General features: G+C 36.8%; 1 protein-coding gene across 1 annotated transcript in view; it reads left to right on the top strand.

Annotated features, from left to right (window-relative positions):
• LOC125247113 (growth arrest-specific protein 2) overlaps positions 1-16,254 on the top strand; it is a 63,204-nt gene that overhangs the window by 42,286 nt on the left and 4,664 nt on the right. The window contains 3 exon segments of the mRNA XM_048158317.1: positions 1,701-1,905; positions 2,022-2,039; positions 2,041-2,130. Coding sequence (XP_048014274.1) covers positions 1,701-1,905; positions 2,022-2,039; positions 2,041-2,130 — 313 coding nt within the window.

The raw sequence follows: 16,254 nt of genomic DNA, 5'->3' as shown, positions 1-16,254 counted from the left end.
ACTGGCGCGTGAACTGGAGTGCGCCTTATAAATGAACCGAAACTCAGCGTATAGGCTGCTTGCCTCACAGACATGAGAAATATAGAAAGCTTGAAATATCTACTTTAAAACGAAATAATTAAAAACGAAAAGAGTCTACTCTGATTATGTAATCCGAATGAAATGTACATTCTCTCTCTAGGCGCGTCCAGTATATGCGGAGATGATGAGAGTCTACAATGTCAACTTCATCTTTGCAGCCGACACTGATTCAGAAAACATTACATTATTAATAAACAATTAAAATGTCTCCTTGCTGTTTTTTGTCATATTCATAATCATTACTTTTGCCGGTTCTTTATGGCAAGCTTTATGCGTGCGCTTGAGTGCATAGCCTATATTACATAAACGCTCATTATTAGTTTATTCTCTCCGGTATTTAAGAAATTAAATTAATATAAATGTGATTAGTCAACTAATGGCTTAAATGAACAACTACTAGTCGACTAGAAAAACTTATTTCACATATTTTCAATCCAGCATGTCACATGTTTATCGCAGTAGATAGGACCTTCGAACCAGAAAGACACAGCTTACATATGACTAAAAGGTTTTTGTCTTTATGCTCAACTAAAGTGAAATAATGAGCATATTTCCACTTTGAGAAACTCGTCTTGCTCTCGCCTTGACTCGCCATGACTGCCGCACATACTTGAATAAACGTCCACAGTGCGTCTTCGTGTTTACAGTGGTTGGCATCCACCAATCCTACAATGCGTCGCTGCTGTAAACAGGTTAGGCTGTAGGCTACACTTCAGCCAAAATTAATTAATTTAAAAAAGTAACGTACAACGCACCATATGGTAACGGTAACGGAGTTCATTTATTTAAAAAGTAATGCGTTACAGTATTAGTTACTGTCAAAAGTTACTGTGTTACAGTAACGCGTTACTAGTAACGCGTTACTGCCCAACACTGCCCAGCACTGCTGATATTAAATATTAAATAGTTATGAAAGATATTTTTTTGTTTTAAGCATAAACTCACTTAATTTTAATCAATTTGTCATAAAGAAGATTTATCGTATCATTTTGCTTCTCAAGTAAAAGTATCTTGATTTAAGAATGTTTATATGTTTGTACTGAAAAAAACGAATGTACGATTTTTTTTATTTTTATAAAGTTTTGGTTCCCATTAACTTATATAGTAGAAAATGTAAATAATTTGGTAACAAATCTACCGAGTAATGGCAAATTAATTTGGCAAAACCCATTGGTAACACTTTACAATAAGGTTCATTAGTTAACTACATTATTTAACATAAACTAATAATGAACTGCATTTCTACAGCATTTACTCATCTTTGTTAATGTTAATTTCAACTAATACTTTATTAAAATCAAAAGTTCTATTTGTTAACATTAGTTAATGTACTGTGAACAAACATGAACAAACTATGAACTGTATTTTTAAGTAACATTACAAAGATGAACAAATACAGTAATAATTGTAATGCTCATGGTTAGTTCATGTTAGTTAATACATTAACTAATGTTAACAAATGAACCTTATTGTAAAGTGTAACCAACCCATTGAAATGTGATTCCATAGTTCTATTGCTTTGCTTTTATAATGAGCAATTTTGCTTTGTTTGTTTCAAATCACAATTTTGTTGTACGTGTAATCAAACCGTAAAGTGTGAATGGTCACTCTTGTGACAGGTATAAGGTAGAGCCACCTGGACTTATAAAGCTGGAGAAAGAGATTGAACAGGAAGAGAAGATACCTGAACCTCCACTCTCACCTGTACCTCCTGCTTCCGATTCTCAATCTCCATCCGTTTCTCCATCCATCTCTCCATCTATCTCTTCGTTCAGCAAGGCCAACTCTAGCAGAAAAAGTACTGGCAAGATACTGGATGATGCTGTGAGTAACATTTTTCTTTCTCAGATTTCACTTTTGTTATCTGTACCCACAATAACTTTAACTCTAGAATGAGAATGTAAAGTTTTCTGTCACTTTACATGTAATGTGTGTTCCAGGTGAAGCACATTTCTGAAGGATCCACCTTGTAAGTGTCCAAATAAGTTCTGCATAGAGCGACAATCACAGGGCCGTTACCGCGTTGGAGAGAAAATGCTTTTCATCAGAGTAAGTAAAAATCACAACAGACCTTTGTGCACAACATAGTCCACAACATAAGCAATATTTATTTTTTCTCCATTGCAGATGTCTGTTAATTAAACAGCCCAGTGTAATAAATATAAACTGCAAAATGGTTGTGTAATGATACTCGTTACTTGTAGCAGGTTTACGGCAATTTCAAAGTGAAATGCTAAATAGAGTGATGAATTATAGATTCTGAAACCATTAAACCTCACTGTTGTACTCATCACTGTTTGCACATTACTTGTACCTGAGCGCTCTGCATTGCTGTATCAGGTGATCTACAGAGCAAGTTTAGGATTATGTGGTGGTGATTCCAGGTTATTCCAGGTTAAAAGGATTATGTGGTGCAAATATAAACATGTATTAGTTTGAAAATCACACACTATAGAGGGTATGCATAGACATCACTTTCTCGCCGGAACGCGCTCCCTCAGCTGGACTGAGTGGCAAAAGAACCTGCTGCATGACTGGATTTAATAGGGGAAACTGCGAAAACGCGAGTAAAACACTATTACACTAAAGGTTTGGCTCGAAAGTGTTCCTTATAACATGTCAAAGAAATCCTAATCTATGGATATTGACATGCAGCCAGGAATCGTGTTTTACTGACATTTATATGTGCCTGATTTCGACGCCGAGGAAATACATAAAGCAAATCTGCCTGTGAACGCTTTATATAACTATAATATAGGTAGGTTTAAATCGAAGTGATCACTTATATCAATGTTATATATTTTGTCGTATCGTCCAGCCCTAAAACTTGTATAGTTTTTGTCAGTGTTTATTTAAAAACACCCAATTATGCAGAATATAAGATGGTAAATATTTAATTGATGAGTTGTCAACACAATATACAGGGTATGAATTTACCCCAAAATCCAACATTTTGACTCAAAATGATAACTGCAAAACATGTTTTTTTTTTTTTTTGCCTGGAGTCCAGTTGTTTCTGTGAATTGCTGTGACCTATTTGCTTCTTTTTTTCTGTAGCTTTCAGCAGTCTTTAAAAATATAACCTCAGATTTTGTGTGAAAGCTATTTGTACAGTCAGTCGCAAAGCTTTTTCCCATTTTGGATGTGTTTTGTGTGTTTTTCGCAGGCATTCACGCAGAAAACCATTGCTGCCACTCAGTCTTTTGCCACTCAGTGGGTGAAACCGCAGACATAACGGTCGACGGTGACGTCACGTGCATACCCTCTATAGTAAAAGTATTTTGAAGTCATAACGTATTACTTATGGAACTGCGTGTACATACAGTATGTCTTTTTAATTCAATAATCTACCCCTTTAATTATCATTTGTGTGAAAAGGAACTAAAACCTGTTAGTGTTTTACTGCCTCTAGTGTTGATTTCACCTGGAAACTGCAGTAAATTGTACTGCATGTATAGGTACGTTTTTGCAGTTTTGCAGAAATGTAGTCAGAATCATGTATTTCCAATGAGTCTGAGTTACAGTGTTTGATGTTAGCATGTTGCTAAGCTAACAGGCATAAAAATACTTAGCCAACACAAATACTGGGTTAAATGTTTAATTTGGACTGTTTGGTAACATTTGTGAATACTGTTCTGTCATTAAAGAATAACTACAACACAAACAAATGAGTAATGTAATATTAACATTTTAGTACTATCAACTAACAAGAAACTCTGATTAATGAATTAGTAAGTAATAGCACTTGAATGTGGTAGTTCACTATTAGCTAATCAATAACTACTATTTTTCATACCTTCCAGAGGACTACTAACTACTATATACAGGTTCATAATCAATGTGATTAATGCATAATGTATAATTAATTCTAAAATAAAGATCATGATAATCCACTATTAATGACTAATGTATTACCAAATCCTCCAGAAGGAATTGCTAATTATTTGGATCAGTATTATAAAGTGAAAAGCATGATAACTCTCTAGTAATGACTGAACTCATTGTAAACATTTGAGGTTTTCGGAAGATTTTGGATAATAATGACTCAAGTGTTACTATGTCCTTCTAAAGGAATTACTAATTGCTTGAAACTGTATATATATTTGGAATAAATATTTTTGGACTGTTTTTATATTAAGTATATTCATTGTCTTTCACTATCTTGGGTCACATTTTTCGCTAAGCTTCAAATGTTTCCTGAGATACATGAAATACTGCCTTATAACTCCACTGTGCTACTTTTCCATTTTTTCAAAACATGCACTAGACGGATGTGTTTGACCGTTGTGCTCGTGTCTTGCATTTTTTGCAGCATCTCACGCATGACACGCCTTTCTAAAAATGTGACGCTCAAGTTAAAAGAAGTAAAGTTAAAAAACTTTTTTTTTTAAAAAACCACAAAAACCTGTTCTGTGTGAATGGCCCCTTATGCTGCTTTCTATTTTGTGTGTGTCAGGAAGGAGCTATGACGTACACACACACACACATACACGGCAGTGGGGTGTCCCATAACAGCACAGACTCCACTAACTGACAAATACTGATTAGTGAGGTGGGCCTAGTCACCATGGGAACCTGTTACTTGGCAACAAACGACTAAAAGATGCTTTAGATCTTTAGTTATCTTCATTGTGTATCTGTGCGTTCAGTTGTGTTTAATTACTCTGAGCTGTGCAGTAATACACTGAGAACTGCTCTCATGAGAGCAGGATATATGAGTGATTGCATCACTCCCATCAGTCATGGCTCATTAGAAGCAGTGTTTAATGAGTGTTCTCACTCAATAAATAGGCCAGGTCTTAGAAACACCTGGTTGGCTGTTTAGACTTTGATAAAATGCAGATGCTACTGTTTTAAATAGATTTTTTTTTTTAAGTTTAGATACAGTGGGGAAAATAATTATTTGATCCCCTGCTGATTTTGTAAGTTTGCCTACTTACAAAGAAACAAGGAGTCTATAATTTTATGGTAGGTTTATTTTAATGGATAGAGACAGAATATCAACCAAAAAATCCAGAATAAACACATTATATAAAGGTTATAAATTGATTAGCATTTGATCAAGTGAAATATTTGATTCCCTACCAACCAGCAAGAATTATGCCTCCTAAAAATTGTTTATGTGCTCATGTCGAACACAGATTAGTCCCGTCACTTTAAGAAAGTACTCTTAAAGGTGCCCTAGAACCAGTTTTAACAAGATGTAATATAAGTCTAAGGTGTCCCCTGAATGTGTCTGTGAAGTTTCAGCTCAGAATACCCCATAGATTTTTTTTAATTCAATTTTTTTAACTGCCTATTTTGAGCCATAATTATATATGCACCGATTCAGTGCGCGGCCCCTTTAAATCTCACGCTCCCCCGCCCCCGAGCTTTTGACTGCCTTAACCAGCATAAACAAAGTTCACACAGCTAATATAACCCTCAAAATGGATCTTTACAAAGTGTTTGTCATTCATGCTACATGCATGCATCGATTCCTGTGAGTATAGTATTTATTTGGATGTTTACATTTGATTCTGAATGAGTTTGAGGCTATGCTCCGTGGCTAACAGGCTAAAGCTAACATTACACACTGTTGGAGAGATTTATAAAGAATGAAGTTGTGTTTATGAATTATACAGTCTGCAAGTGTTTAATAATGAAAATAGACGACGGCTCTTGTCTCCGTGAATACAGTAAGAAACGATGGTAACTTTAACCACATTTAACAGTACATTAGCAACATGCTAACGAAACATTTAGAAAGACAATTTAAAAATATCACTAAAAATATTATTATATCATGGATCATGTCAGTTATTATTGCTCCATCTGCCATTTTTCCCTATTGTCCTTGCTTGCTTACCTAGTCTGACGATTCAGCTGTGCACAGATCCAGACGTCCTGCCCTTGTGTAATGCCTTGAACATGGGCTGGTATGCAAATATTGGGGGCGTACATATTAATGATCCAGACTGTTACGTAACAGTCGGTGTTATGTTGAGATTCGCCTGTTTTTCGGAGGTCTTTTAAACAAATGAGATTTATATAAGAAGGAGGAAACAATGGTGTTTGAGACTCACTGTATGTCATTTCCATGTACTGAACTCGTGTTATTCATCTATGCCGAGGTAAATTCAATTTTTCATTCGATGGCACCTTTAATGTCAGCTCATTATGTGTATAAAAGACACCTGTCCAAAGAATCTACATCTTCCATTCAAACCTCTCCACCACCATGGGCAAGAGCACTAAAAAGCCAATTTATCATGTTATAAAAAGTTGTCATGTTTCATGAAGCCGAACAACGTGAGTTGGTGATTTTGTATGAATTTTTACAATCTACATTTGTAAGTAAAATCACCATAAAGGTCTAACCCCTAAAACATATAACTTTATGTGTTCACACTAGGGCTGTCAAATTTAACATTAACATATGCAATTAATTTTTTCAGTTTAAAGCGTTAAAAATATTTAATGCAAATAACGCAGTATCCGTTTTTTTTTCTGGCATGCTTTGGCTAGTGTTACATTATATGATGACACTATCATTCATTCAAGTGCTATTAAACCATTCAAGCACGATAAAACGCAAAAGAGCACTCAAATCTGTGCGCTGGCTCTCTGTGAACAAACACCCAACAGTTCTCTTTTTGTGTCAGGTCTTAAAGTGACAGCAGCCTAATAAACCTGCTGTTGTCCTTAATGTTAATCAAAGAACAACAGACAAAGAGCAAATCACTCACTGCTCTTGACTAAATCACTTTTAGCTTTAATTACAATTAATTAATTCAATTTATAATTTATGTAGTGAAGACTGTGCAGTGTTTATTAACTGCACAGAAACAGAAATTAAGAAATTATTCAATTTCTGTATATTTACCTGTTAGACCTACCTGAAAATCTAAAAGCACTGTTTACAAGTTTACATTTGTCAAAAGCAATTAAAACAATAACTTTTTTTGTGCATTTTGGCAGGGCAGGTAAAAAACTGAACCGTCTGACTGGGCCAATAGAAAACAAACAAACAAACAAACAAAAAAACGTTAGTGTTGAGCCCTGATATATTAAAGGGACAGCTAAATGTGACATTTATTACAGTGGGTTTATGTGAAGATTGTTTTAAGTTCACTTAAATTATTTTTTAAAGCCTATTAAATGTTAAAAATGATATCTTTCAATTATACTGTAATGTTGAATGGTTATAATTAGTGGCTAAAATTGAGGGGGAAATCCATGTAATAAAGACAATAGATAAAGGCATTCATAGTGATTAGTAAAAAGATCCTATTAAACAAATATACTGTCTTTATATTGTTTCTACATTATTTTGGAGATTCAGTGTGAAAGTATTACAATATAAATATATATTAAAAACTTTAAAGTTGGGTGTGATTAATTACAGAAAAATGTGCGATTAATTAGGTTATTTTTTAATCGATTGACAGCACAAATTCACACCAACACAAATTTTCAGCATGAAAATTTGGTCAGATTTTAACTTGCTGTTTGTCTGTTAAGACCAATGCGGGCATTTACAGTATATGCCATGCTAATAATTATATTACTTTCACAGTAATTTCACAGTAGGACTTGTATCTAACTAAAACACAAAAAATACTGTAAACAAACAATATCATACTGTATTTATACAGTCCATATCTACTGTGAAGGTACCCAGCATGCAATGCAGCATTAATAGGTTATGCTGTATAATTTTTTGATACTTGCTGTTTTTATCTGTGCTGCTTCACTTTTACAGTAGCAGTTTGTGTAGTTTGTCTTCATTAGGTTACGATCTGTTTAACAGTCCTGTCTAAAACGTAGAACTGTTATACAAAGAAAGTAAACAGTATATGAAAAAGTATTAGCGTTTGCCGTAATTCAGAAATTCATAATCATGTTTCACTTGGTCCCCTTAAAGTCGCATTGGATGTTCTCCTTAGCATAATGGTAAATGGATCTAATTTAGTCCCCCCAAAAGGCGTTCTTAGAACTAAAATCGTCCCCAGTTCCTGCAGTGCGAATGCTACAAAAAGCATGTACTTCCACAAATAGTTATAAAAACTATGAAAAGGTTCCTCCGGTGTGAAAGCCCCTAATGATATCTGTTCTTGATGACAATGACAATATGTCAGAGACTAAATCCTTATTGTGGACAAGAGGAGGAGCTGGGGATGGTGGAGGGTAATTAGCTCCTGAGCATCACAATAGCTGCGTTTCCACTGCTGGGCCAAAGGCGGGCGTGCTAGTGCGTGCCAGGGCCGGTCGCTTTTCCACTGTCACTTCCGGGGCTTGATCGTGCCTCTTCGGTGCTTCCTCGGTGCCAAAGGCATGGGTTTTTCGGCCCCGCCGAAAACCTTGGTCCAAAGCGGGCCAGCTGGGGCTTGAGGTGCGGTCGAGGAGAAAGGCGGAGCTAATCGTAGTCAGGTGATGGTCTACACGCTGAAATGGGTTGGGTTGTGTGACGTTTGATCAAGGGAGGTGTGTTTAAGGGCGGTTTTTAGATCAGTGCTGCGGAGCTAGCGGACCGACAGTGGAAACACAACTTGATTTTGGCCTCGGTGCCGAAGGTCTGTGGCCATAGGCCCAGCCCGGCACGCTTTTAGCCCCGGCTCGCACTGGCCCGACAGTGGAAAAGCGGCTAATGAAAGCAGCTGAAGGATAACTGAAAAGGGAACTTAAATAGGAATGCTGTAGCATTATATTCCTATTGGTAGACACGGATCAGATGAGCATCAGCTGATGCAAGCTTGACTAGCGTGATCTGCGAGAACTGACGCGGATATTCACTCTCTGACAGTAGGTGGCGCTTATGGAAAAGCAGAAATATACAGCGGTACACAATTAGGGCAGTTTCTGACACACACTTTTCACAGAGAAGTCAAACAGTATTTAAACAGCCATTCAGATTTATTTATTTGCTATGGTGTTTACCAAACAAGACCAAATACATGAGTTCAGAAACAAAAGTTCTGTAAGTTCTGTTTCTTTTTTCCATAAGAAATAAGAAAAATCTGTTGCATTGATGGCATGCGATTGTTTGTGTTGGTCTGAACAGATGCATTAATAGCCACTCATTTCAAATTAAAATGTTTACCAAATTTTAGTACCAAACATTCTTATTGGTGTGAACAGGCCTTAAGATCGTACAAATTGAATAGTTAGAAAAATCGAACAATCAAACTTACAAATTGTCATGAGTGTGTTTTGGTTTTATTGTTTTACCCTTTTCCCAGATCCAGGCTTTCAATCAGAACGTAGCTACCTTACTGAATGGCTCATTATGCAGCTCATTAGGTGCAAGGGTTTTAATCTCCTCAGGTGTGAATCACAGCATTATTCATGAAGATTCGCGCCTTCCTCGCATATGGCCTTTCTAAACAAAAAGTGTCTTAGAAATTTAAAATCAATACATTGTTTTATGTGACTGAGTAGGCATGATGATTTTCACATCATTTTGAAGCAAAAACTCTAGACTAAAATATACAATTCACAAAAGTCTTGTGAAAAAATTGATTTAGTATGTGTTTTGAAGCCTTATTTCAGTGACTTAATTATTTTTGTTTGTTTTTTTCAAAAAACATGCATATACGTAATTCTCTCAAAAATACAAACATGTACATACTTGTTGCTCACATATTATTTTAGCCTAGATTGTGCTGAATACAGTGTAATGAGACTTTTGTCATTCATATGTTTATAAGCAACTGAAAAAAGCATAAATGTCAGGGCATGTCAAAACTACTGCAGGACCCCACATCAGCCCCAGAGGGTTAACTAAGAAAAAAAGTGAATCAAATGTTCATATAATAAACATCTAAATATTTATAGTTTAAAAATTAATTTTCCTTGATTACCAAGAAGATGACACTGTAAGCGAAGAGAAAGCATGAGGTGAAATGAGATCTCAAGATGCTTACAATATTTTTTACAAAATTAATGCTGATTTGAGATGATATTGAAAAGACATTTGTTTATATAGATTAAGAAAAAATGCTGTTATGCATCGTGTGGACATTCATAGTAGACAAATTAAATATGCTCTCTCTTGCTGTTTCCCTCTCTCTCTCTCTCTCTCTCTCTCTCTCTCTCTCTCTATGAGCTCATTGATTTGATTCGATTAACTTTCCTCTAGCTGTCTAGATCTCATAATTACAAAATGAATGTGATTCCTCTTTTTCAGGTTTAGATGCGAGTGTTCAGCTTTCATTTAAAACACTGACTGCTGCAATTCATCAAGCTAAACCACTGAACTGTTATTAATTCAGTTGCCTGTGGAGAATCACATTAGTCAGTGCTGGTTTTAATTGCTCTGTCCCTGAGAAATGAAGCAAGCTGCATCACTGCTGCCCCCTATAGAGAGAAACTAACAACTGCACCAGCAATTTCATTCTTTCTGCACCCAGAACAAAGACCATGCTGCTTGATAAATTGAGAGTCCCCTTAAAAAAAAAAAGAAGAAAAAAAAAAAACAATGGTATACTAAAACACCATGCATTTTTATTACACAGTCATGACAGAAAATTAAACAGACTTGAATTTTTAAATCAAATTATGGCAGATGTCAACATGGCAAGTTACATGACACCTCAACCTTGAAAACCATGAACAAAACGACACATAATAAAAGATACCACACCACACTGAATACAGGTTGTGCAGACCGCAATGTGTTTTGTGAATTACTGGCTGCTGAGTGCATGAAACTGACATTCAACAGACCAAACACTCAAACTGTCAATCACACTTCTGCTGTTTATGCAGTTCTAGGTAATATCAATGAATATTGTTTGATTTAAAAGACATTTTTTTTGTCCCCCGTTTACTGGAGATAAATGCAATGGGTTACAAAAGGTTTACAAAACTAAAAAACAGATCTGTCTTATTTGTTGAATTAAAAATATTAAAATCCTTTTCTTAGAGTATTTTCCAAAGAAACTGCCTTGAAATGTGTTGCCCAGCAACCAAGGCCAAGACTAAAAAAAAAAAAAAAAAACTTCTGCTTTCTGGTTTATTTTCCAGTGAAATGAGCGAATCTTGTGAATACGTCTCAAGGACACATTCCTTTTGTGTTTGTCTTTGAGAAAGACCTTTCTTGTTAAAATACCCCTATAGATTCCCCAAATGGTTTAGTTTTTAGAGGTATTAGAAAACTTGTGTTTTCATTTAGTTCTCATTTAAATACACCATTTGCTTCAGTGTGTGTTTTTCTTTTAGCCTGTTGAACTTTGGTGCTCCTGAGAGAAATTGATTGTGTATGTTCCCTATTGAGGGACTTTTTTGGGGATAACCTTCAACATCACAGACCTGAACTGCTGTATATAACATAAGTGTGTCTACGCTGCGTGTGTGTATAGAGGTCCTGTAGAGTCTGATTGGTAATATATTTGTGGCTCCAGTGCCTGAGGGGCCACACAAATGCCCATCTGGAGGGGCTGACCTGTGAATGTCCCTCCATCAGCCTGCTAAGAGCCTTATGAATCTTTAATATCATTTCCCTGCAGGGTTAATATGAGCTGCAGCTCACAGTATGAGATTTCTCTGTTGTTGTTTATAGTTTAGTGTTCAAATAATTTTCCTGTCCTCACAGAACTGGTTTCAGCGTGTGTCTGTAGGCTACGGCTTGTTCAGCTCTTTATCCCACAGGGGAAGGTTACAGTGCATTATCAAGAGTGACATTTTGTCATTTCTCACCCTTTATGAGAGATTCTTTAGCAGCATGTGTGTTCAAGGCCGCTGGGACGGAGGCTGTAATAGAGGGATGAATCACAGCAGAATTGCTGCTTTTTATTGGGACTGTGATTAACTGTTATTATGTGGAATTCTTTAGAGCTTGGAGAGATTTTTAGAAAATCGGGCTCAGATTGATTGTTATTGGTTGGTGAAATAGAAGACAATAGAATTCATTAATAATATAATGTGCTTTAAAAATGTTGTAAAAGTAAATTCAAACCAAAGATTTGACAGTAATTGGGAAACCAAAGTTCCACAGACAATACAAAAAGAATCTCACAATGAAATTTCTGGCTCATATTAAAGAATTTAAAGAGGTTATGACATGGATTTTTTTTCTCTTAATATGTTCCTTAAGGGTTCACTTGTAATGTTAATAATACCGATCAGGCATAACTAGGGCTGTCAATCGATTAAAAATTGTAAATTAATTAATTACATACTCCGTGATTAATTAATCTAAATTAATCGCATAAATAATTTTTGCTGTGAAAGTATTAAATATTACAATTAAAATGAATCAATGCAGGGTTTTTCCTGGTCAAAAATTTGGTGGTGACAGATATGGTCATCCACACAAACAGTAAAAAGTGCCCTACCCACGTGATCTGCGAGCCCGATACTGACAATAAAGTACCCGTCACTCTCACTGTAATTCTTTCTTGCCCTCTTTGCAAAAAAAAAAAAATTTTATAGCTTTGTAAGAGAAGATGCTTTTTTGCTAAACCTGAAAAGTATTAAAAAGTAGCATTTAGAAGTTTCTGTTAACTAATAATATAATTTTCTACCATATACAATTGAATGCACCTAGCTAACAACACCTTGCTTTGTTTTGGTTTCACCTCACTCCAGTCTAAACTAACTGATTTTATAAGTAGGCCTGATTTACTACACATTGTCATTTAAATAACCTGAAAATATTGTGGATTATTAAGGCTAAATGGGGTAAGCACACTTATGTTCTCATTTCAGAGTTGTTCGAGTAAGTGATTCATTATAGACCGTGTGGACAGATCAGTTGTTGTCATGATTCATTAAAATGAATTTGTTCAAATGAGTCATTAGGTTGTGAATTGGACATTAGCGGACGTTGACGCGTTGCGTGTGAATCATGACTGTTATTAGGACATCGCAAAAGATTTGTCAACACAGAAAACACTTCACCACTGGATAGGATTTTCTTTTTGTTTACTGAAAGTGTGGTTTATGTCAGCTGCACGTGCAGGGCGCCTGTCAGAGAAGATGAGGTGACGTTCTTTTGAGCACTATTCACACCCAGCGGTTATTCAGGAAAAACATTCTCCGAATGCGCCTCGTGAAACATGGATTCGGTCTTACGAAGTTTTAGCATTGTGTCAGTTGATTTAGATTATTATGTGTGAGGTAGAGATAGAGCAAAGACGGTGCTTACTTTGAAGACAGAGAGAGCTCGCACGCACGAGGGAGGAGCTCTGCTCGTTCTGTCCGTCAGCGCAGCAGTCGTCTCCCTCCTTCATTTTACAGTCAAATGGTGGCTAGAACGGCTCCAGGTTCAAAGGTCAATACTGAATGGATTAATCTGCATTATTTATTTTAACGCGTTATTTTTTCTCAGATTAATTAATCAAAATTAACGCGTTATTTTGACAGCCCACATTATGACCACATTCCTAATATTGTGTTGGTCCCCCGTTTGCTGCCAAAACAGCCCTGACCCATCAAGGCATGGACTCCACTAGACCAGGGGTTCCCAAACTTTTCAGCCCACGACCCCCAAAATAACGATGACAGTGACTCGCGACCCCCACTATCCTCGGAGGTGGTTAATGAGTTGTGCACAAAGGCGCACACGCACTAACGCATGTTTCACACATAGGCCTACTCTGTTTGCAGTGCGCATTTTTTTCTGTGCCCATATTAACGGATTTCACACTGCACGCGGATGCGGTCCGGCAGTGCGTTCCAGGAGCGGTGCGTCTGCAGCAGTGCAGCGATCATTTACGCGCCGAGTCTATTTTTCGCTGAATTAAAACGACAGCGCACTGTTCGCATTAAAATAAACATGTATTGACGCGAAAAAACTAGTAATTTCACCATAGATTCATATAGTTCAAAGTCTCTGTTAAACAGTTTAAACACGGCATTTTTGCCTCGGGTAAAGCAAGGAAAATAACACCTTACCAGGCATTTAGGTGAACAAGGAGACATAAACAATAGCACTCGTCTCTTCGTGAAGGTGGAAAAACAGTTCTTTATGACCTGAGGGATTTATTGTAAAAAGATTTAAAAGGAAAGAAAAGACGAGAGTCGCCTGTTTTTGTCTATTTTAAGTTTAAAAAAAAAAAAAACGTTTTTGATTTTAACATAAAGCTTACGTTGAAATGTTTTGCCACTTGCGTAAGCAACATAATATATAAATCTAAAGTATTACTTCAGATAAATATAAAGTATGATATGAATAAACGTTTAAATATAGTGCGTTTAAACGTGACATCTATGAAATATAGTGTAGGCCTATACAAAGAGAATCGCTGTGCTGACAAGCCATATTCAGTAACAACTTTTGGATTTGAAATAAAAATAAGTAAATGTTGTGTTTGTGATACACAGCCATGGAGCAGTTGCGCACTGCAAACGCGGCATATGTGAAGCGCGTGCTTCTCCGCTCTCCTCCGCCGGCCTCCCTGCGTTGTCTTTTTTGATCGATATTAACCAACGTTTCATTTCGACACATGTCTGAATGTTTAACATGTTGCAGTAAACTGACCTGCTGCAGCTGATGCTGTTGCTACTATGTCATTAATCTGTCGTAATCACCTCAGGAGTCACGGCCGAGGGAAAGGAAACTCGAAAGGTTGATGGCTTTTTTTTATTTGCATGGTTTTTGTTTTTAATTTAACTACTATTTTTAGTATTTTGTGACAATTATTGATAGAATATACTATTTCTAATCGTTTAATTATTATTATTATTATTATTTTTTTTATTTCTGGAAATCATCTCGCGACCCCTCCCTCACTGTCTCGCGACCCCCCGGTGGGTCGCGACCAGTGCCCAAGGAAGTCGACCGGAAGTTGAAGTCGGCCGGGTGCCGCCATCTTGTAGCAGAACTTCACTTGCGTTAGCATCCCCATTGACTCCCGTTCATTTTGGCGTCACTTTGACAGTGAATAACTTTACATCTGAGGCGTGTAAACACTCCATTTGTCCATTATTTATTTCTAAAGATACACGACAATGTATAAAGGGCTCCATTACCTTCTATGTTACATTATGGCCCCGTAGATACAGTTTTTGTAAAAATAGGCTAACGATTGCGTCATAACCACTCGACTCTCTGTCGCACAGTAGAGAAATTACCGTACAGACAGGAGGAGAAGCTCGCAGGCAATAGTATGCATTAACTTAATATGGCGTACTGGCGTTACATTTTAAAATACTATACAAAATAATTAATCAGAATACTTACTCCTGCTCACTCACGCCAAAGAACTCCCCGCTCAAGATCGCCGTCTCTGCAAGATTAACGATGGCAGTTTGCACGCACAGCTACTAGAAGATTTACATCTGTCAGACAGGTTGCTGACGTCATCAAGCTTAGTTTGAGTCTGCGCGTCAGAAACGGAAGTGCTAAAAATCGCTAAAAATGGGCTTCACTTGTCTCAATTGAGTTCCAATGGGGTCGCTGTGTCCATTTCTTTTACTGTCTATGGTCGTGACCCCGACTTTGGGAACGACTGCACTAGACCCCCGAAGGTGTGCTGTGCTATCTGACACCAAGATGTTAGCAGCAGATCCCACTTAATATTAGGTGGCCCTAACTATTGTGTACTTGTATTAATCATTTGATACAATGCACTTATTGTGTACATACATGTTTTTACATTGTAATTATATTTTAAAAATACCTGCATGTAATTACATCTGTAATTAATTTCTGTATTTACATTTATAATTACACTGTTGACCCATCCCTTACCCCTTAACCCACCTTAAACCTACCCATACCACCAAACCTGCCCCTAATCTTACCTGTATCCCACTTCAATAGCAGCAAAAGTGTTTTACAATACAATATGAACACAATAAGTACATTGTACTTATTTTTTGATGTAAGTACATAGTAGTTAGTCCTGTAAGTTGCAAGGTGGAGCCTCCATGGATCGGACTTGTTTGTTCAGCACATCCCACAGATGCTCGAATGGATTGAGATCTGGGAAGTTGGAGGCCAAGTCAACACCTCAAACTCGTTGTTGTGCTCCTCAAACCATTCCTGAACCACTTTTGCTTTGTGGCAGAGCACATTATCCTGCTGAAAGAGGCCACAGACACCAGGGAATACTGTTTCCATGAATGGGTGTACATGGTCTGCAACAATGCTTAGGTAGGTAGGTACATGTCAAAATAACATCCACATGGATGGCAGGACCCAAGGTTTCCCAGAACATTGCCCAAAGCATCACACTGTCTCTGCTG

Source organism: Megalobrama amblycephala, linkage group LG15 (assembly GCF_018812025.1).
Source record: "Megalobrama amblycephala isolate DHTTF-2021 linkage group LG15, ASM1881202v1, whole genome shotgun sequence".
Classification (NCBI taxonomy): Eukaryota; Metazoa; Chordata; class Actinopteri; order Cypriniformes; family Xenocyprididae; genus Megalobrama; species Megalobrama amblycephala.
Note: the sequence above shows the minus strand (reverse complement) of the source record. Positions and strands in the feature narration are given on the sequence as shown.